This window comes from Canis lupus, chromosome 1, assembly GCF_003254725.2.
Source record: "Canis lupus dingo isolate Sandy chromosome 1, ASM325472v2, whole genome shotgun sequence".
NCBI classification, from domain to species: Eukaryota; Metazoa; Chordata; class Mammalia; order Carnivora; family Canidae; genus Canis; species Canis lupus.
The window spans coordinates 10,992,478-11,016,713 of record NC_064243.1 but is presented as its reverse complement, the minus strand read 5'-3'; the positions used below and the strand labels follow the sequence as shown (position 1 = coordinate 11,016,713).

The 24,236-nt window shown below is 33.2% G+C and overlaps 1 protein-coding gene across 1 annotated transcript in view; it reads right to left on the bottom strand.

Annotated features, from left to right (window-relative positions):
- Positions 1-1,592: 1,592 nt before the first annotated feature.
- CDH19 (cadherin 19) overlaps positions 1,593-24,236 on the bottom strand; it is a 95,717-nt gene continuing 73,073 nt past the window's right edge. The window contains 3 exon segments of the mRNA XM_025422063.3: positions 1,593-5,274; positions 7,930-8,181; positions 10,094-10,211. Of these exon segments, the coding sequence (XP_025277848.3) occupies positions 4,784-5,274; positions 7,930-8,181; positions 10,094-10,211 (861 nt within the window). The 3' untranslated portion in view covers positions 1,593-4,783.

The window sequence follows — 24,236 nt, the reverse complement described above, 5'->3', positions numbered from 1 at the left end:
ATTTTCAATGTTCAGCCTTATGCGTAGCTGAGATAAATCACTTAGCACTGCAGAACTATCACATTTTAAATAGAACATATCACATTTTAAATATGAACATGAATAAGCACAAAAGAATGACGTGAAATAAAACTGTGTAAGCTGTTTTCATGTGCTCACAAGTGTTTTAAGAACATGATCAATTACATTTACTTTTTTTGTATTTTGCTTCTGGTTTTAGACGAGAATTGATTTTTGAATCATTTAAAATATATGGAATTCCAAATTGAATTGACATATTAATGTATCCAGGTTATTGACTCATTTGAAATTGAAAGAAATATCATGAAAATGTTTTATAGTATTCAGTTTTCATACACATTTGCATTGATCTTTCTGATGCACACCTTGGCCAAGTCCCAGACAGTTTGCACAGCTTCTGGTCAGTGTCAAAAACACTTTTTAAAATCCTTTTTCCTTACATCCAATGTAAGGCTCTCTCTCTCACTCTTTCCCACTTATTCTGCTGTTTCTGGACCTCTAGTGTCTGAAGACGGAGGTAAGGGGCACAATAAACATATCTGGCACTTCCATAATCCCACAGCTAGAGTCCTCTGAGATGTCAGGCATCTGACTGCTGGCGCTCTATTGTGGGCTAATGGAGAGGGTATCTGGAGACACATTAAGGACTTGAGGTCTCTATTTTTCCTTAGCCTCTGTGACATATTCTTTGGATGACTAGTTTAAGCTCCCTTTCAGTTTTTTCCCTCTGTGCAAAATTTCTATAGCAGCAACCTCCTTAATCTATGGGAAACTCATGCAGCTTTGCCTTGTCAACAGCTACGAGCTGCATTTGGTCCAGCTCCTGCCCTCTGTCTGTCCACCATTTCAGACCAGTTCTTCAGCTTCCCATCATCAGAGTTCTCTAGGAAAAGAAGAAAGAAGGTACCAACACATTTTAACAGGTCCTAAGGATCTGCTGTGCGATTGAGGTGCTAGTCTCCCTTCCTCCAAGAAATCACAATTTATCCCAATAGATACATAGATAGATAAGCAGACATAATCAGAAATATATATTAAAAAAACACATATTCCTTTCCTCCATTTAATTCTCTAATTTGTCTCCCAGCCATTAGTGTATTTGCTATCTAATGTCCTCTTACGTCATTAAAAAAGAACATGAATTTACTTGTGTAAGTGTGGTTTGTAGGTTTCGCGTAGCCTTGTAAATCTAACAATGCATTTGTTACCAAGTTTTGTGTTATAAACAGGAAGTGGAATTCTCATGCATTGCACATGTTTTCATACTCATCACACTTCCTGGGAACTTTTTCACATGTGAATTTCTACAGTATTTACCATAGGACCTCTTTTGATGGAATAGTTTAAAGTCATTACCTTTTTTCACCCCTGGGGATAATACCAGTATGTCCAAACTCTATAATTAGTAAGAATACCAAACTCTATAATTACTAGATATATTTTGAAAATCTTATTGTACCCGAGAACTACCCAGCAATGACCTATTTTGAAAAATATATTAATTCCATATGATTATTTAACCAAACTCAATATGGCTTCTTCTATACACGACCAGGTAAAATAGATTGGGATTCATTGTTACATTAAGGAATATTTATTGGTCCACTTAATGTGGTACAAACAATCTTAGACAAGAACAAGTGAACAAGAGAGATGATTCCTTGCCCATTGGGGTTTACATTCTAATAAGTGATAAAGATGCACAAAAAAAAAAAAAAGCACATATACGTTGTAATGCCAGGTGGCTAAGGGATTTGAATACAAGCCAGGCAGAGCTAGGGCCACAGTGTAAGACAGTGATCAGATAGGCCTTCTTGAGGAAATCACAGTTGATCGCAGACATGAATGAAGTGAGGGAATGAAAAAGAGAAATGTTTGGGGGCAGATTGTTTCCGGCTTGGAACATGAGGCTGGAAGAGTTAAGAATGCAGAAATGAGCAAGGCAGATTACTACATGGCCTTCTATGTCAGGTCAGAAAGTTGATTTGCATGACAAACATGCTGTGAAGCCGTGGAGATCACTTGGGACTAGAAGGAAAAGGAGTCTGCATGTTCCAGCGGAATAACATCAGCCATCGTCATGTAATTCTTTATTGAATCAGGCACTGCTTGTGCTTCTTGTTTGACTAATTCATCACTGCAACCATGTGAATTAGGTACCCTGGACCTTGTCTTACAGATTAGAAACTCAGATCTACAAAGAGTAGACAGTTTGACAGAGTTCACACAGGTACTCGAACAATAGTGCACTAATTCACACTCAGGGCTGGTAGGCTCAAGCACAGGTGCTTGATGAACACCTATTATCACTAGCAGTTTCTGATCCCTCTAAAGGACTTGAAGTATTTTCTTATTTCAACCATTAGTAATCCCAGACTTACACACAAACCTGCGAATTAACTAAGGGTAATATTTAAGCACTGCAGGTGTTAATATGAAGCTGTGCTATTTTCATAAATATCTGCATTGATTTAGCCTTTATTAAAATTGACAAAAATGAGATCTTAATGTCATGCTTTAGCTTAGGATATAGCTGCATTCTTGTAACACCCAAGCGACTACAAAAAGGTCAAATGTTATTGAAATATAACCAAGTATGATTTTTATGAAATTGCATCTTCTATACAAAACTCAGATACTATTTTTTATATAGTTTAAAAGGACACTTTTTAGACTAGCAAATAGATATGCAACCACTATGTTCTTTTCCTATGTACCTATGATTAACAATCCTATCAGAATTTAACACATCTGCTTAGTGTCACTGGACTCTAACCTGAAACCCCACTGATGCAGATGTGCATTTTTTAAAGTGTCTATCCAAATTGATAAGTTGTTCATAGGCTTTCATTCATGACAGAACCTACTAGGTCCTCAGAAGACCCTATTTCTGTTTTTTTCATTTATTTTCCATGGATTGATTTATCTGTTGTTTATCATACTTTCCAATTCTTCAACCAAGATTTCACAGCACTATCTTTTAAATACAGGGAATAAACCTTTATGGAATAATTCCTGAAATATATCTAATTATACTCTCAATTTTATGTCGATGTGATAGATATTCTCTCAATTCATACATTTTTTATTTTATTGTCAAGTGTTTCTCTTTTAACAATTTGTTTGGTTTAGTATTCTTACTCTTCCCTAAGTAAATGATGGTATGAATGCATAGGATTTTCTACAGCTTATGACTTCTCATCAACTTTTAATAGCCTCCTAAATCGTTGTATTTCTAGTCTTGGGCTGTTGTGAAGTGATGATACCTATGTTGCCAACAAAATGGTACCTGAATTGATATTGATGGAAAGCCTCTCTTCTATTACATGTGGTATTTATGTTTCAAAGTACAGAGGGGAAAAAATGCTGTAGCTATTCAAATAAAAATTATTAAAAATATTTTATCTAAGCCTATACGATCAATTTGGTTCAGCTCATTTTCACATGCTGCTAATAAGAAATGAACATATAAAACAATTCTGAGAACATTGTATTCACCATTTTCTTTCCATTCAACCTATGAATTTTGAATTCCTTTTTGATTTGGATAGAATAATAAAGATCATTCTTAAGATGTTGATTAAAATTAAAGTGTTTTATTATCTTATTATCTGATGTTATCATAAAGCTTGTTATGTGGATGTTATCATGGATTTTACCATGTCCAGGAGCTTAGCATACTTCCTTCATAATGCTACAATAAAAGGAACTATTGCACCTAATTTTATAACCCATCATAAAAAAAAATGACAGTAAAGAATCAGTTATAGTCTAAGCTCTTAATAAAATACAAATGCTGAGAATTTTATGTTTTATTCTATGTGTGGTAAGAATCAGTATGGTTGATCATAATATTTTGGATGAATATTAATTCAACTTTGAATCAAATACTTATTTCATTTATTGCTATCATTTTTAGTGGCAATAAAAATTTACTTAAAATTTTTCATGCTTTCCATGATTATCATAAAGTTTAAATTTAATGTCGAGTAAACCTTGACACGTATTTCGCTATTGCATTGTAATGATGAAGATATACTCTGGTTACATAAAAAAATAACATAAAACACTCCCAGACATATTTTCATACTCCCTTTTTATACAAATCTGTAAGATCAAAGACAATACAAATCTACACTGTATCTTTGATTAATTAACACATACCAAGTATGTATCTAAATTTGAAATCAGTTTTCAAGTATGGTCTTGACAATGATTTTAAAATATCAAACGACTATGAATCATAGAATCTGAATCAGAAACTTGCTTATTCATAAAAAAACAGCTTTTAAAAGTTTTATAGAATCACCCAGATTTTCCTAGATGTGTATCTCCATATAGAATCAGGAACTTAAAACACATAAACACTTTCCTCTCACTTTGTAAGATTTTTAAAAAATGGCTAAATGAAATAATATTAAGTTGATTTAGTTCAGGGCCTTTCTCACACGAAAAATTCAAAAGTTCAGAGAATTTGTATTGATGGTAGCAAAAAAAGTGCTAGAGGACTATTTGCTACATGTCAGAGTTGGCCTGCACTGGCACAGGAGAGCTGGTTGTTAGCATCCTTCCACGCCTGCGCTCAGGGACAACATGTGGGTAGCTTGCAATAAACAAGGGGCATTTACTTCAAGGAAATCAGAAGATGCTATAATCCACCTCACCCCCACCCCAAGAACTGGAGTACACAACTCTTTACCAAGAGACTACCAGTTTGCCCAAACATATTAGCATTTTTTTAAATTTTACTAATAAAAAAGCCCTAATTATTTGACTGCATAGCAGAACCGAACATGCATGCTAATCTTTTGAAGCGAGGTCCCAATTCATTAAGGTAATCATAATTTTCATCCTGATCAGAGACTGCGGATCCTAAGGAGCTCAGGGATCCAGCTAATGACCCTGTTCCCTCAAAAGCGTAGGTTTGGAGGGAGTCAAAAGGAGGGGCACAAGGATCAGTATTAGCTTCTTCCAGCTTCTCTAGAATGAATTTCCGGAAGATGGCACTGTCTGGGCCAACCTGTAAAGATTGCCTGTACAGGCTCCTGATCTCTGCTGCAGCAGTTTTCCGTGTCTTGCGTTCCCGCATGATGGTGCTACTCCTCAGCTGGACAATATCAAAGGCCTCTGTATCTTCTTCTCCTCCTCCTTCATCATCGTATCTGAATATATTCTCTCGGAAATCTTCACCTTTCTCAGGAAATAGAGTTGGCTTCCTTCGCTGTTTCAGACCCAGGATCAAAAAAATAAACCCTGACAAAGAAAGCATATGAGAGTATGAGTTAACATAATATAATAAATACAGCATAATATATTAATATAAGTTTATATTTATAGATGTTGTATATTACTTATAACAAACCTTACAATCCTTGCTTTTGTTAAAAGCTCAAGACATGAGCTTAGATTTTATGATTTTAAGAAAAAAAGAAAACATACTGTCCACCCTTAAACAATGCAGGGGTTGGGGGCATCATCCCCGGCACAGTGGAATATCCTGTATAACTTTTAACTCTCCAAAACTTAATTACAATATTGGCTATTGAAAATTTACAAAAGGATCATGCAGAATGACAAGGCAGTATAGCAATCTTTCTGCCTGATGATTTAGAGTAGACAAACATCATAAAAATAGAGTGAACTGTTTTGTGATGATAATTTAAAATTTTATTTTTTACATATTGAAAACAAAAAGAAGAGGAGCATAAGGGAGAATTTTCCAATCCATATGCATTTGTCAATGTTAGTAACCAATAATCCCTGTTAAGAGAAGTTAAGCACAACAGAGCAGTTTGAAATTCCCCACTGAGGCAAATTATTTTCTAAGTTAATATTTATTGACTACCAAGTATATGCCACCACACAGTTGGTTTAGAACCTGTGCACAGTGATACCACATTAATTTCAGAAAGCCTAAACCATCATTTTTTTTAAATCATAACACTGGTATGCCCACAAACAATATTCATTACATAAGATAATTTTAATACCACATAGAAATAGAATGATTTCAAAGCACTCCTCCCCATTTTTTGAAAAAATTGTGTGTGTGTGTGTGTGTGTGTGTGTGTGTCTGTATCAAGAACAGCCAACCCTTTCATAGCCTTGGAACGAATTTAATCTATAGGAACTGAAACTGAGACATGAAGTGATGTTATTAATATTATCATATAGAGAAATGCATTAGGCAATGTTTTGTATAAATCTTATCTTTAAAAAATTGAACTAGTGTTCTTGAAATAAGGTCATTGTGTTTGAATCCAGGTACTGTGAAACTCAGCTCAGATATATGGTTGATATAGAAAGGGAGCTAATAAATAATTTTTTCAATCTATGAATTGGAGAGAGTATTCATGACACTTTCAAAGAAAACTATCAGCCGAGCCACACTTTCCACCCTCTAAATCTTATTACTGCCCTTGACTGTGAAGCTGTCCTTGGTTTACTCATAGGGTTTTTGGACTTGGTTTAGGTCTGTACTTATTAGTAAATCAGTACTTGTCATCCTCCAAACACTACACTGCTTTTACTGCACTTGATTCTGATACCCAGCTATGCAGCTCTATATTCTCTTTTATGATCAAAAGCCATGAAAAAATCATCTTAAAAACTGAGGCTGGGTAGGAAAGAATGGTAATTCGGATAGTAAAGAGGAATGCATGACTTTTGAAGCTTTGAGAAAGATGAGAGTGAAGGCAAAGCAATCCTTGAAAAATGTATGCCATTTTGAGCATGAGTTTGGGATTATAGAAACAGTGGCTGAGAAAACTCAATAGAGTTGTGTTGACTTTTGACATGAAGTTACAAGGGCAAGCAAGATAGGGTTCCCTTATAAGGGAAGGTAAGGAGGCTTGTAAGTGATGGGATTGTATACACTAGTATGTTAAATAAAGAGAAAAGGTTATGCTAAATGAATTATTTGTAGTCTTGGAAGCCTGACTAAAACATTTTGGGGTTCATTGGCCTCATCCGTAAAATGAGTATAACATTTGCCTGTGAAAACAACAACAAATAAGCAAAAACGAAGCCTGGGGCTCCTCGGTGGCTCCATGTGTTAAGCAGTCAACTCTTGATTTGGCTCAGGTCATGATCTCAGAGCTGTGAAATCCAGCCCTTCTCCAAAGGTGCTCAGTGCTGAGCCTGGTTGAGGTTTTCTCCCTCTCCCTCTGCCCCTGGCCCCTCTCTTGCACTCCCTCTCTCTAAAATAAATAAATAAATGAATAAGTAAAATCTTTTTTAAAAACAGCAATTTTACTTAAATTTCCCTTGTGGTTAGCACTTTGATCAAGTAAAAACCCTCCATTTGCATTCCTCCAGACTGTTAACTTCCGTAGTGGTCCTAGGACTCTAGTGAGTTGCAGCATAGGGTTGATTAGACTGTTGTACAGTTACGGAAATTTAATACATCATGTACCAGCTGCATGACCCTATGTAGAGCACTTAATTATTTGAGTTTCACTTTCTTCATTCTAACAATGCAGGCGATAGTAGTTACCACTCCATAAGATTATTGTGAGTATCAAATCGCATATTGCATGTAAACACTCAAGACAGTATCCTGGAGTGTCATGAGCACTCCACAGAGGCTATTATTATTATTATTATTAATTACTAGTTGTTATATAACTGCATATGCTGCAATGCAGTGTCAAAAACATTCCTAAACAAATATACACACACATGCTGACACATTCAGAATTCAAGGATCATTGATTTTCATCTTGAAATGCGTGATCACTCTACTTTTCATTCACTCCACTGGTTCAAGAATTGCAACACATTCAGAAGAGCAATTAAACACACACACATGCAAAACCCATTCCATGCTGTGATAATGGAATTGACATTTTTTATATTTATCACATTATTTTCAGTAAATGTAGTTAGGTTCAGTTCGGTACTACTTACCAAATATTATCATAATGCTTATCAAAATTGCAAGTATGACTTCTGTTCTGAATCCCATGGAAAGCAAAAGGTCCTTGTCCCTGCAGGTCTGTGTACTGCCATAGTCATCACAGTCACAAATGTGTATGGTAAGGGTGTTTGTGCTTGTAAGTGATGGGATTCCATTGTCCGCAATTAGGACAGATATGTAGAAGACAGGCTCTTCTTGAAGGCTAAAACCAGTTCTATTAGTCAAAATTACAGCTGTGTTATCTAAAACAAAAATCCATGTGCATAATTTTTCAATATTATAAATGAAACTCTTATGTACAAGAGGCAATAGTATAAATATATCCAGTAAGGTTAAATAATAAAGACATTTCTGATAAAAAGATAAAAGATACACTCAAAAACTCTCTATTGGTTTGGCATTGCCCTAACCCTAATTACATAATTAGATGAATACGTGAGTCCATTCCAAAACGCCTTTGATAAAGGTAGAAAACAGAAAGTAGAGCATAGAAAACAGCTTTGTAATCAGATCTCAATATTTTATAGAAGCTACTGATATTAAATTTATGATGACAGTATGAATTTCATTTGGATTATTTACCGATGACACATGCTTTTTCTAATAGAATCTCATTCTTTTCACAAATACCATAAATACACAAGACTTTCTGTCATCCACCAATATCACAGCAAGTGATCTCAAATCATGTATTTACTAATGAGATTTACTTGGTAGGAAAAATTCTATTGGGATGTTTCATTTTACTTTGACATTATTAACCCATTTTCTATTTAAAATTCAGATAACAGCTAAACCTTAGTACCCCTCACTCATATAGGAAGAACATTTAAAAAAATCAACAAAGATGAACAATATATGACACATTTGAAGTTGTTTTCCCCTGAATCCCAAAATATTCTAAGTAACTTTTTAGTGCAATTTCTTGTGCCAGAGTCCTTATTTTCGTATTTTTTTGTGTGTGTGTTGTTATAGCTTCCCAAATTTTCTGTAGCAATCAAAACTTAGAAGACAGAAAGAGTAAAACACAAATAAATGAAGTTTCAAAATGCGTGCCTGTTAACCACTTTTCCTAAATCATCTTTTTAAAACAAATCGTCCATCATGCTTTGGAACCTATAAAACTTGTGATTATATTTACTAGACAGATTGAAAAGATAAGAGAGTTTAAAAAAAATTAAGAGAGTTTACATTTTTCCATACATATTTTGTCAGATTACTTTTAATTATAAACATTAAACTAAATTATTTTTGTTTTAATAAACTTAATTTGTCCCAGTAACTTATATTAACATAAACAAACCTAAGCTACAATTTATTTCTTATATTGATATTTGCATTTTTTTATCCTAAGTTTGAGGTTTTTTCACTGAGAAATTTGACAAGGAGAAAAAGGAGAGAACATGTCTGTGTTTATCCTCCCACAAAAGATCTCCCCTAGATCGAACCAGGTATTTGGCTATGGATGCTTGAGTAATAAATCTTATAGTGTTTCTTATCTTTAAGATACAAAGTAAAATTAAAACAGATCCATATGATGACAAGAAAATCTTCTACTGAAGTGAAAGGAAAAAGAACAGAGTGGCTTTATGCAAAATCAATCCACTTCTGTATAGAAGGATAAGATATGCTGTCTCTCCACACAGAATCCTTTGGAACACTGTGTCCTTGGATTGATATAATCATTTCATTTTGAAGGAAAGAGAATAATCTTAAACCAATTTTATATATTTATAGCTTCTAATTAATGACTCCAAATATCTGTGAATCAATCAAGCTAACATGACTATAAGTATATATCATTTTCTTCCCCAGACATAGATTGAAGTCTGAGTTTTACAAGGACATGAAAGGGACCACTGTGTCAGTACTGCCATTGTATTTGCAGGGTCATTTAGTTTTTGCAAGGTCTTATAGCCACTGATGACTTGAAAAAGTGTTTCTAATTTAGAGAAATCCAGTGAGAAATGGGGTTAGTATTTTCAGAACTTGACTTTGGGTTTTGTTTACCATTTTCATTGCCACTATTGCTCTATTTCTCAACATTATCATATTACAAGGACCATATAAAAAGCAACATTATAAAATTTCCTTTGAAATCAGGCACATTTCTCAAAGAAAGGATCAAAAGTCATTATGAGTGAATGGCATTACCTTCATTATCTATAATTATGAAACTTGAGTTCTTTGTGTCTTCCACAGATAAATTAAAGTAAAAATGATGATCTTCTACAGATTCATCTCTATCCACTGCACTGATGGTCTGAATTACCTAGGAAAAATAGAAGTAGGTTGCTTGGTTTTTGATTCAGGAATATAATTATTGTTATAAAGATTATTATCATTATTAGTATTAGCTTTTATCAAAATTGCTTTACCCAAATTTTTATGTATATTGCAGAGGATAACTTAAATTTGGGGAGAATGTTAAAATATTGTCTCAGGTGAAAAGTAAGTTTACTTGCCCCTTTCAAAAGAGTGTTTTGATATTATGTAATAAAATTTTGTTGGTGGATGGAAGTTTGTTAAAAGTTCTCAAAATATTGCTGCTACAAATCAAGATTTCCTCCCATCCTCTGGGCTAGATTGCTCCTTCTTCCTTTTTTCCTCTCTCTTCCCTATCTGAATAGCAGCCCTTATTATTTGTTGAAGTTATATATTCCCTGCTCACTTGAGAGCATAACTGGGGTAAACTTATTGTCTTACTAAAGTATTAGCTAAACTAATTAATTTTTTAATTGATTTGAGGAAATAATGCATTTAGAGCTTAGGGGCAGTGTATATGATTTCCTTTTCCGTAAAGATTATAACAAAAGTGTTTCATATCCAATAAATTCCTATTTCAGAGCATAAAAAAGTGAAGTAATACAGTTATGAACACATCAGTTCACAACTAATTCTTTTCTTTCAAGACATGAATGTGTCAGTCAAGTAGTTCATTTTTGTCAAAAAAAGAGATATGCTGTCAAGATCGCATAGTGAGATTGTGATTAATTCTGGAAATTAAATTGATTATAGAAGTTATTGTTTTGAATTTTCTAGAATTAAAGTGCTTTTAACAATGTGTCTGCAAAATGACAGACCCCAGATTTATAAGGTTATACTTTCAAAGAAGAGGTATCTCTCTATATGCATAGTCTTGTACGACTGATATAGTTTATACATTATTTTTCTAAATTGATTTCTTTTTCCTTATAACACATTCCTAATTGAATTACATTCATATAGTGTTAATTAAATAATCTAATAAGACATATTTTCATTCAATCCATTCCTACAATAATAAACGTGCACTGTATTCAGGTAATGCTTTTATTTTGGATTTTCATAATAGCCAGGGTGAAGGATGGGAGACTTGAAACTCTGATATTTTGAATTCTAGCTTTGCCACTTACCAGTTTTTTATTCTTAAAAAATTGGAGATACTAATACTTAACTTTTAGGAATGATTTTTAGATTTGTATGCCATAGCTCATCAAACTGCTTGTGATACAGTTAGTACATGTCTTAAGGTGTTTTCTTCATAAAAGTATAGTCTTGTTGGGATCTGCATAAATAAGATGGTATCTTGAATACTGTATTTAATTTCATTATATGTATACTTGTGTAATTAAGATTGATAGCAAATTGTAAAAATCTCTGTTTACCTTATTGACATATGCAGTCTTTTATTTTTAGACAAAGCATAATTTATCTCACTACCTGACTTTCTGTATGAAATACATGCATCAGACTAAATGTTATAAATGTTTTCCTTTTGCCTATGGAGGCTTAAGAACACTGCTAAGATTGTGGCTTTGTATATACATTTTAAATAATTTTAATTAAATTACTCTCTACATATATATAGGTAAAGTGAATATGCATAAGTTTCAATATCCTGGCTCCCTTTTAATGTACACACGGCCACTTACACTTGCTTTATAAATTGAATTTACATATGCTTTATGGTTTTTTTTACAAAACCCTGTTTTTTTACAAGAATAGGAAGCCACTGACAAAACAGAATCAGTCACAGAGGAGGTCTCACTAATTCTTTTGAAGTAACCCTGAACATGTACACTATTCTTGAGAACACAAATTTCTAAAAAAGAACCAACATTAAAGAACACAAAAGTCTTGACTAGGAATGTACATTTTTCCTTTTCATTGGAAAATGGAAAGATTTTTGTTTTAATTTTCAAATAAAATTCTAAGAAAAAATCTTGTTGCATTGAATAGATTTCTAAACTATTTTCTTACATCTACTTACTAGGGGCCTATCACTGTTGTAGACATTGAGGAGAGGAGCAAAAGACAAATCAAAAAGTGAGGAGTAGAAAAAGAATGGCCATGTTATGACAAATTATGAGAGCTTAGATTTCTAAATTCCTCGTCCTGGGTAAAGTTTTGTCTAGTTTTTTTCTGAACCACTACATGTGACTTTCCATTTATTAAACTTTAAAATGTGTAATGGAAATACATTGTGACAGTCTAGAAAATCTAAGAGTAACCATTTTTCAATGGGAACTCACCTAAGGGTCTGGGATCGTTCTATATATTATCATAAATTGTCCCTATTTTATATTTACTTATATTAAGCCTCAAGTCACCTAAGTATCTTAGGAAAGTAAAATGGCTGGGTCAGAATTTAAATGCAAGCTGAGGCTACCACAGGGTAAAATGAGTAGTGTAGGTGGCCCCCAGAACACATTTTCTTCAGATTTATTGAGAAAAATAAAATTGAAAAATGTTTAAAATATAAATCACGATACTTGATATACACATACCATGTGAAAAGATTATTTCCGTGCAATTAATTACCATATCCAACACCTTACATACTTACCTTTTTTTAGTTTTACTTTCTAAGCAAATTTATGCAAAGAGTTTTATCAGCTATAGTCATCATGCTATACATTAGGTCCTTACACTTTATTCATCTTATAATTGAAAGTTTATACTCTTTTACCAACCTTTCCCTATATCCCCCACCCTCAAGCCCTTGGCAACCACTTTTTATTCCTCCTAGACACATTGTTCAAGCCCTAGACTTTGTTCTTGTTCATGAAGTTTGCATTAAAAAAAAAATACACAAAAGGATGTAGCATACAAGAAGCAAACAAAACTAAGTCTCATTAAAGATAGAGACATACAGAGAAATAAGTAATATAATTTCTATAGAATAAATAGAGACCAAAAATAATGGTAGGAAAAAAAGGAGACGATAATAATCTGAGTATTAATGATTTTAGGAAATGATTTTCCAAAGTAGAATTAAGCAAATGAGCTAATACGTGAGTAAAAAATATGAATTAATGGGGAAAGTGTGATTCAGACAAAAGAATACCAGTGAAAATTATGAATACAGAGATAATATATTGTTAGGTAGAAATAAACAAAATTTGCATTTTTAGGGCAAAGATAATTAAACATCGGCCGTTTCATAAGTTTCAACTTAATCATTTTATGGAACTACAAACAGTATTTGACTTTAAAGATAATCATGGGAAAAAAGATAATCATTTTGTGTCTATCAATAACTATGACTTCTTTTTCTAAAAAAAGGAGGCACGTGTGGGCCAGCTTACTAAATGTCATTCTTAGATTATTATTATTTTGATTTAAAAAATCAGTACAACATCCATTTTCACACAACATATAGGTATGAATGACCTCTATTAAACATGCAATTTTTTGATAGCTAGGCAAGGATTTGGAGCAAATGGTAATACATTTGAGTCTGCTTTTTTACCTGAACAACAGATACAAATGAAATCTACTTTCAGGATTAGTTGATGATTAAATTTTTGAATAAGATTACATATTATAAATTGAAATATGAACTGTAAGTCAATGTACAAGTATTTAGTATTGATACAAGTTATCAATTCCTTGGATGTGTTTAATAAACAATACCTATCAAATAAACAATACCTATCAAATACATGTTAAACAAAAAGTGAGGATTGCAATAAATGAATACAGGGAAGGATTTTTAAAATTTCAACTAAATTTCTTGCTTATGAAGTTATTCTAGGTATTTGTATCTTGCATCAAGGTACAGTAGTGAATTCTTACCCCCATCATCAAGATATATTGTCAACAAATTTGAAGAAGACTGTCACTTTTTGTACCACTCCACTGAGGAAATGATACAAAATTAGACTTGTTTAGACAAAGGATTCAAAAAGGCTGTTGAATATCTTCTCAAGGGTATCCCTGGGTGGCTCAGGGGTTTAGCACCTGCTTTCAGCCCAGGGTGTGATCCTGGCATGCCAGGATTGAGACCCACATCAGGCTCCCTGCATAGAGCCTGTTTCTCCTTCTGCCTGTGTCTCTGCCTCTCTCTCTCTCTCTCTCTCTCTCTCTCTATGTCTCTCATGAATAAATAAATAAAATCTTAAATAAAAGAATATCTTCTCAAAAGGTCAGAGTATTAATTAATACAATAATAGAATTAGAGCTAACAAGAAAATCTAGTTTGTAGCCAGTTTTCATTCTTTGTTTAGCAAGTTATTAGGAGAAAAATGTTGGGAAGCTCATGGTATTCTAATACTATGGTCTGGACAGAAGCAGAGATACTCTAAGTTTCCAAAAAGGACTTTTTACAAAATTAAATGTTTTTGAGTATCTTAGACATGTAACGTTTTGCCATTTACTTATATATATTTATTTCTATTCAGATAAAAAATTTGCTTTAGTAAGTTTTATCTCAGTATATATTTAATTTAATTTAATTAATTTTAAACCATACTGTATATTTTTATTAAAAAGTCATATAAAATCATCATAAACAAAAATTATAAAACTATCTGACTAATATCCCAAAAGTATCCATTTAGCAAATATTTCATTGGTATTTGGAACATGCCAAGTGATCTTAGGAGATGGGGGTGCAACAGTGGCCAGAAGCAAGTGTCTCTGTCACCACTGTTCACATTCTAGTGGAGTAGAGGGACATAATACCTAAAGTAAAGAATAAAAGAGCAGAATAAAACACCCAAGGTACATAATACCTAAAACAAATATTTGGAGGTCAGAGGACCTGGCCTCTAACCTAAAATTATATTATACTTCAGAAGGGAGCAGTGGTGACATCATGAAGGGCATATTACAGAGTTTGTACTTAATTCTGAGGTCCACTTACAAGTTCTAAATAGAAAAAAAAAAAGATTTATTTTTCATTTAGAATCCCACAATCCAAATGATTGGGGAAAATCTGCATTTTAGAATGTTCATTCTGAAGACATCCTTAGTGTGAATTTGGAAATAGGGATCCTAGTTAACAAGCTGTTGCCATAATCCAGGGGAGCAACTGGTTCATACTGAAAACCTCCTGATATGTTCTATAAAGACAACCACAATCCCAGTTATAGAATGTGAGTTCTTTTTAATGACAAATTACATGGAAATTGCTATAGTGTTTATATAACTGAAGATGGTAACAACACACTCTCAGGTGAAGATATGGTTTCCCAGGCTCAAAGTAACACTTCACCATTTCTAAGAGGGCACACACCCATTCTTCTGACTATTGTCCCACCACTAAAAACTGATTTCCATGGAAATTATCTATATGCCTTCAGACTTGACTGATAAAGATAACTAATGAGCAACAGCTGTGGTGTGTCCCTGCATGTGGGCTGTGAGATGGATGAGAAGTTGGGTTTTATAGGAGCGTTCTTCAACAGAAGGTTCATGGTTCACTTCAGAAGATGTGCTAGGTCCCTGGTAGGGTAGCAAGAGTGAGGATAGAATAAAATTGACAGACTACAGGAGTATTTAGGGGATGGAACCAACAGAATTAATGACTGGTTGGATATGAAGAATGAAATAAATTAAGGATGATGTCCACACGTCCTCACACAAGTTGGTGAGTTATGGTAATTTTGCAAGAGATATTGAAAAAATTGGAGCAGGTTTGGAAGAAAATTTGGTGTAATCTTAGGACATATAGTTAGATATCTCTAGTTAATTGGATATACACCTTGAAATACAGGAGAAAGAATGGGCATAAGTATCTATAAGTCATTTGAATATGGACTTTAAGACATAAGAGCGATTGAGAGGTGATTTTGAAAAAAAAACTAAAAGGACAGGACACAAGAGAAAAGGGATTGTAAGAAGAAACAGTTTATAACGCAGGATCATGGAATTTAGGCAACAGAAAATTTTACATGGAGATAATGTAAATGTCTTTACATTATAATATTGATATGAAATAATCTAAAAATCGCTGATATTATACTTCACTTCTGGAAAAGATATTTGGTATCAGTCAAGATAATGGGAATCATTAATTTGAAAAATTAGAACTATTTCCACCAAACAGGAAAGGCAAATTGCCCTAATGTCAGCTCATTTATTATACTCATATTCTGCAAACCACTGAGTATTTTCTCCCTCCTCCTCTCCCCACCCTAAGCATTTACAGGCAAAGAACAAAAACAAAAATTCTGTTTACCCATGTAGATCATTAAAGAAATGCCTGATTTTCTCCAGAATGGAACACAACTCTTCTGGCATTTTGATTTTCTACAATGGATGTATTATCTCTCCAAAGCAGAGAGACACCTTTTAATTTGTCATCTTGCCCAGCAATTAAGCCTGTGGGAAATAAGATCAAGAATGATCTTCATTTCAGGATGCCCTGATGGCTCAGTTGGTTAAGTGCCCGACTCTTGGTTTTGGCTGAGGTTCTGATCTCAGGGTCATGGGATTGAGCAGGCATGGAGCCCCACTCTGGGCTCCGAGCTCAGCGGGAGGTCTACTGGAAGAGTCTCTTTTTCTGCCCATCCCCCCACTCATGTGCGCGCTCTCTCTCTCAAATAAATCTTGAAAAAAAAGGAATGGCTTTCACAGTATGAGAAAACATATAAAATATTTCCTTACTGATTTTAATTTATTACATGTAAAAATGATAGCATTTTGTACATATTGTGTAGATACACATTAAATTAATTCTATGTTCCTTTTAAAATTTTAAACTTTAATTTGGTAAGAACATTAAATATGAGATCTACCCTCTTAACACGTTTATAAGTGCATGATACCACCTTGTTAACTAGAAGCAGTGTGGTGCAGCAGATGGCTAGAACTCACTCATCTTATATAACTGAAATTTTATACCTGTTGAACACCAACTCTCCATTTTTATATTTTTTAAATGCGACTTCAAGAAAATTTAAAATCCCATCATATTTATTTGGCAGTATGCACTAGATCTCATTTCTTCAAGTAAATGCCCTTCTTTTCAATAACTTATATTTTATATTTCATTCTATGTACCTGAGCTTCAGAAGACTATGAAGTTGTAGTGTGAAAGCAGAAATTTCTTCATCATTGCTTTAAAGTATGCTACCACACGAGATTCAGTATTAAATGAGATTTTGACTACTTATTTGAGTGCTAGTATTCATTTTATTATTACTATATTTATTATGGCTGCATTTTGTCTTGGTTTATTTGTTACCCTGGATTTGAGTTTTAATTTCGTCAAAGGGCTTCTTAGCATCATCAAATGAAAAGTTTATGTGTATCTTTTTGTTCCTTTCAGATACTGATGTAATGGAAAATATTAATAGATTTTAAAATATTGTTTTGCTAATTCTAAAACTTCTTTCTGTACTGTGTATCACCATTAATACCTTCATAAATTGTTTTAGTTATAATTTACATATAATGCTTACAGCACATTTTTAATAATCTTTTCATGTTTATTTTTGCAAGGTGTTTAATTTTGTCACTTTCTACTATGAGGAAGGCTACATAAAGTAATTTGAGGAGCACCCCTCCGCCCTTGTTTTGAATACTTTGGGGAAGTTTATACAGTATGAGGAGTTGTCACTAAGAATTTTGATTTCTTGACCTAAAATATTCTCAATAATATTAATGATTATCCTTTAAATCTCTATTCTTATTTTTCTTATTTTATCTTTTGTGTTTTATTACCTTTTATTCCAGCAAATGATTTCTTTAAATTTATTTTGAAATACCTGTAGATTCTAAGCAAATTCTTTTTTTTTTTTTTAAGATTTTATTTATTTATTCATGAGAGACACAGAGAGAGAGAGAGAGAGGGAGAGACACAGGCAGAGGGAGAAGGAGGCTCCATGCAGGGAGCCCAATGTGGGACTCGATCCTGGGTCACCAGGATCACACCTTTGGTGGAAGACGGTGCTAAACTGCTGAGCCACCCAGGCTGCCCCTAAGCAAATTTCCAAAACTGGGCAGAGTACTAAATACTTCTTTCAGCTAACCCAGTGGTTACATCTTACATAACTGTAGTACAATATCAATTCTCTGAAACTGAAATGGGTACAATACTGCTAAATAGATAATGCAATTTATTCAGTTTTCACTGGTTCTTACATCTGTGTGAGTGTGTGTGTGTGTGTGTGTGTGTTGGCATGTTTACGTGTAACTCAGACAGTCTGGTCTCATGTCAAGACTAGTGTTACCAGAATACAGAAAAGTTTCATCACCACACATGTGAAGTCCTTCATACTACTCTTCCTTGTCACACTTAAATCCACACTCCTACCCTTGTTCCTTGGCAACCACTAAATCCTTCAACCACTAATTCCTTCTGTCTCTTACAGTATTGACTTTTGGAGGACGTACTATAAATGGAAACATAGAGCATGTAAGGTTTAGGGTATTGCCTTTTTTCAAGAAACATAATGCCTCTGAGATTCATTGTGCTATGCATGTATTAATAACCTCTTCCTTTTATGGCCAGGTGATATACCATTTTATGGACGTATCATACTATGTAATCATTCCCCTGGGGACAGACATCTGGATTATTTTGGTTTTGGCTATTATGAATAAAGTTGCCATGAATATTTTTATGTGAACATGATTTTTTCTCTGACATGGATGCCACATTCAGACCAAATGAGTGATTATTGGATTGCACAGTAAGTATATATTTAGTTTTATAATAAACTGCCAAATTATTATTCATTTTTTATTTCCATCCCCTCTCCTCCCAGCATTTGATGATGTCCATGGGTGTTGTTATGGAAAGTGTGTGTGGTAATAGCCCATTGTAATTGCAAACTGCGTTGTCCAAATAACTAATGATGTTAAACATCTCTTCATGTGCTCTTCTGCTTCCCATATAATATTTGTCATGTCTTTCATTCATTTTATAATTGGATTCTTATTTTTTTTACTGTTGAGTTTTAAGAGTTCCTTGGATATTCCAGATACAAATCCTTTAAGTCATCTTTGGTTTTCAAATAATTTCTCCTAATTCATAGGTCATTTCTTTAATCCTTTTAACAGGGATTAAACATTTTTAAATTTTTATAAAGTCAAATACTTTTTTTTAAATAGATTGTGCCTTCAGTGATATACCTAAAAACTCTATCTAGTCACAAAGAATAGTTTTTTTCTTCTGCATTTACTTCTAAAAGTTTTTACAGTTTTAAGTTTAGGTATAAATCTGTGATACATCTCTAAATAACTTCTGTGTGACATATGAGGTTCAGGTGGATTTCTTCCCTATTAATATCCAATTGTTCCAGCAAAGTTTGCTGAAAAGACTAGAGAATTTATATGTATCTTTGCATTTGCTCCAGTACTATTCATGCCATTCAGATTTTTAAATTTATTACAACACACAAATATTTTATTATAAAATATGGGTTTTTTTTTTACTCCTATTGTTCTAATTCTTATTTCTTTTGTTTTGATTTGTATATTCAGAGGAATCATTTTTTTCTTGTACTACAAATAATGGTTTTGAAATTAAATAATCTGGTCAACAAAGAAAGAACTATTTAATTACTTCAAGAAAAAAAGTGGCAAATGCAATTTATTGAGTTATTGCTACAGAGATTTAAGGAGCAACAACTTCATCTGTTTCAAACCAATCCAAATAAAACATTAATCTGACAAAATCAAAACTCCCAGTAAGGAAACAAAACCAATTTCAATTAATGTTTATATTGAAGTTTGTAATTTTTTTATTGTTATTTTATAAGTCATGGATTCCTTTAAGCATGGGATAAAAAATATTACTCTGTTCCTACCTTTATCTGCATTGATAGTTTTGTTTCTGTGCAATGTTAAGTGTACACACACTCCTTATAGCTCATTTAGAATCTCTTTAGAAAGGAATGAGCCCCATGTTAAGAACTTGTAAGATGACTCTTATCTGTTCATTTTAACAGTGACAAAATTGCTTTTAACAAAGGCCAATTCTACCCATTTTCTCACTTAATAGAATTTTATCTTTACTAAATCCTAATAAGATAGGAATTGTAGGGCAAAGATATCTTTCTTTTTCAAATGAGCAGATTGGTATTCAGTGTGGCGGGATCATCATCTAATTTGGGAAGTGTGGGTGATAGTAAAATTCTCTTGTAATTGTACCAGGCATTCTTTGTGTTATTGCTGTATACTAATGATTTGATGTTTCATTCCTAAATGAGAAGAAATATATTTCAATTAAAACTCATGTTTTTCTACATACATGATTTTTACACAATAATAAAGAATACCAGTTAATCTATACAATTGGTTAATCTATATAACCAATTAATTTGGCCCCCAAATTAATACCAGAAACAAATGTTTACTGCAATCCTCTCTAAAGGACCCTTCGTCTCTCTAAAAATTAGGACAAATCAGTTTTTTCTAAAGGACATTTAAAGAATAATAAAAGGAATAAAAATTCTTTTCCTATTCTTTCAATTTTTCTCAAATGGTAGAGGCAAATTCATCACTTCACACAGATACACTCAGTTATTGTTGGAAAGCTGTGTGCTTTGTATTGCTTGAGACTAAATCAGAAGTTTAGTAGATAATATCACTCAAAAAGAGAGAGAATAGACTGAGTTAATAAATATTGATCTTTTCCTTAACACTGGTCACTTTGGGGTGAAGAATAATAGTTAGCTGGAAAAATGACTTGTTATTTAGTTTTCTAATATTCTAATGTATTCAATCAATGTCCAATATCCCCAAATAAATTTATCAAGAAATTACCATTTTGAAAAAAAAGGAAAGATATTACCATTTTGGGAAGACACAAGCAAAATCCTATCTAAAATAATAAAAAGAATATTGTATATAATAGAACATTGTTTTAAGACATACAGGTCTTCTGAAATGCAATTTGAAAATTTTAAATTGTTTTAAAACATTACACTTTTGGCCTCCCCATTTATTTATGGATTTATATTATAAAAAGTGAACCAGCATGGCTCATGGACAATCTTACAGTCTCACACACATATCATGAGCTTTAAAAAAACAAGTTTCAGAATTCAAAGTGTCTTGCCCTTATTATTTGGAAATATAAATTTTAAAAATCTGATAACATTGATGCCAAAATGAAGGTAGTGAAGGAGAATGTTGCTTTTACAGAATAATATTGATTATTCAAGAATCTAATTGCCTCAAATTGCATGGATTCAAGAGTCATTACTCTGGTTGTTCTAATAATCTAGGAGCGAATTTGAAAGACTATTTTTCTTTTTATTGGGTTTAAGGTGCTTTATTGGGTAAATGACATCTCCAAACTACATTTACTTTGGTTTTTATTCCTAAATTAAGGTCATCTACATGCTCACATTTTATACTCATTTTGCCATACGTAGTTGGGATTTCTATATCCATAAATAACTTATTAAATATATATTTTATAAAGCAATTTATCAAAAATACTCCTTAAGAATATTATTAGTTAATATTCTATTTTAAGAGACTAATAGAATGCGGTTTCTTGATAAAAATAAAAATTATGCTAATTTTTAGGAAAGCTTATTATAGAAAATTATTTGGGAAACTCAATAAGATCAACATACAGAAAGCATTCACATTAAGAAATAATTAAGATGTCATCTGTAATGGTTATAAAGCACATGAATACTTCTTCATTGACAAGGTCTCTCATAGTATTTTGAAAGATCACATACTACATCAATACCAAGGAACCAGCTGTTAAACAATTTCTTATCAAACAGCAAGTACTATTGTATGTTAATAACAGAATGACTTTTTCAAGTTTTTCAGATAGTTATTTCCCCATCTATCTTTCGTCTTTATTTTTAATTAAAAATTAATGATAAAACCATAAATGTGTAGGGTATATGAATATAACTATTTGTAATTGGAAAGATTTTTGTTTCAAGTTTCTATTTAAATTCTAGTTAGTTAACATATAGTGTAATATTGATTTCAGGAGTAAAATTTAGTGATTCATGACTTTTAATCCCCAGTCCTCATCCCAACAAGTGCTGTCCTTAATACCTATCATTCATTTAGCTCATCCTCTGCCCACCTCCCTCCTTCAACCCTCAGTTTGTCTTCTATAGTTAAGAGCCTCTTATGGTTTGCTTCCCTTTCTTTTTCCCCCCTTCCCCTAATTAATCTGCTTTATTTCTTAAATTCCATATATGAGTGAAATTATAAGGTACTTGTCTTTCTCTGAGTTATTTTGTTTAGCTTAATACATCCTAGCTCCATCCACATCATTGCAAATGGAAAGATTTCATTCTTTTGGATGGCTGAGTAATATTCCATTTTATATATATCCTTCTTTTTTAAGAGGGAGTGGAATGGGCAGAAGGAGAGGAAAATCTCAAACATATTCCATGCCCATTGAGGAGTCCAATACAGGACTGGATCTTATGACCCTGATATCATGACCTGAGCCCAAATAAGAGTTGGAATCATAACTGACTGAGCCGAACAGGCACTCCTGCCACATCTTCTTTATATATTCATCAGCCAATGGATATTTGGGCTCTTTCCATAATGTGGCTATTGTTGATAATGCTCCTATAAATATCAGGGTGCATGTGCCCTTTTGAATAAGTATTTTTGTATCTTAGTATACCTAGTAGTGTGATTGCTGGGCTGTAGGGTAGCTCTATTTGTAACTTTTTTGAAGAGTCTCCTTACTGTTTTCCAGAGTGGCTGCACCAGTTTGCCTTTCCACCAACAGTGTAAGAAGGTTCCCCTTTCTCCCCATTCTCACCAACACCTGTTCTTTCCTGTGTTGTTAAGTTAGCCATTCTGACAGGGGTGACGTGGTATCTCATTGTAGTTTTGGTTTGTATGCAACTGAAAAGATTTATTAAATTTGGCACTGCTTACAAACATTGTATTTTTAATATAATTTGCTTTTGCATTCTTTGTCTTCTATGATAGTGTCTCATGTTTAAGATAGTTTTTTTTTAATATTTTTGGTATTCTTACCTTTAAATATTGTTCATATTAATTCAATCATATGAAAGGTTAGAGAGTTCTTTACTACTCCTAGGATTTATGTCTCTTTTGGGAATTTAAAGTATTTGTTTCAAAAAAACAAATAACTTTGCGTAGCTTTATACATATGCATGTGTATTTATGCACACATGCACATACATATAACAGAGGTAGTCCAACTAGTGAATGATGAGTGGGATTATCATTTGCAATTTGAGGGAAAATTATTTACCTCTGGATACATATAATAGTTCTAATTTAAAAAACCTGAAAATTTATCATATCTGTGTTTCTCTAATGTACATTAATTATAAATAAAGAAAATAAACAAGAAATAACCGTGTTGGAGTTTCCCTTATAGTGTTCTTCTACATTATTGAAAAATAAGAGAGAACAGGAGAGCTATAAAGTGAGAGCTAGAGAGAAAGAGAAAGTGGGATTTTCTTGGTTTTCTGGACTGGTATCCCAATTTTGTTACTGACCATTCTGTGTTTTCTGCAGTACCCTCACTAAAATATCACAAAATCTTAGGAAAATGACTATTTCCAAACCTGAGACAGAAAATATTAAAAAATGAGCATATGTATCAGGACCCAATTGAGGGATAGGAAGCACACAGTAATTTAAAAGGAAGAATATTAATATAAAGAATTATTAAGCTACAGTAGGAGAGTAACTGTAAAGATGTAATGAGAACTGCAAAGAGTACTCAGAAGTACAGTGAAATTATCTACAGTAAAGACAGACAAATGTGGAAAGGAAGCCCTCTCCCCAAGATGAGCTTTAGATCTCCTTGGGGAATGTTTGGTTGCAGCATCTTGTTTTCAGGACAGTGGAGTTCACTGGGTTGCCTGGGCTGGAGCTAGTCCACATTCTCCAGGCAAACAGAACAGTCCTCCAGGGTGCAAGCATGTGGGTGGACAGAAAGGCAGAAGAAGTTGGGAGGCTACTATGGTTGCAGGGCCTGGAGCTCACAGCATTCACATTGGGAAGGCTGCAAGACCTCCCAGGCCTGGGATGGAGCTGTATGGTAGCCTTGGGAATGTACCTCTGGGGCATCTGGGTCTATACTTGTGGCTGGATAAAGCAC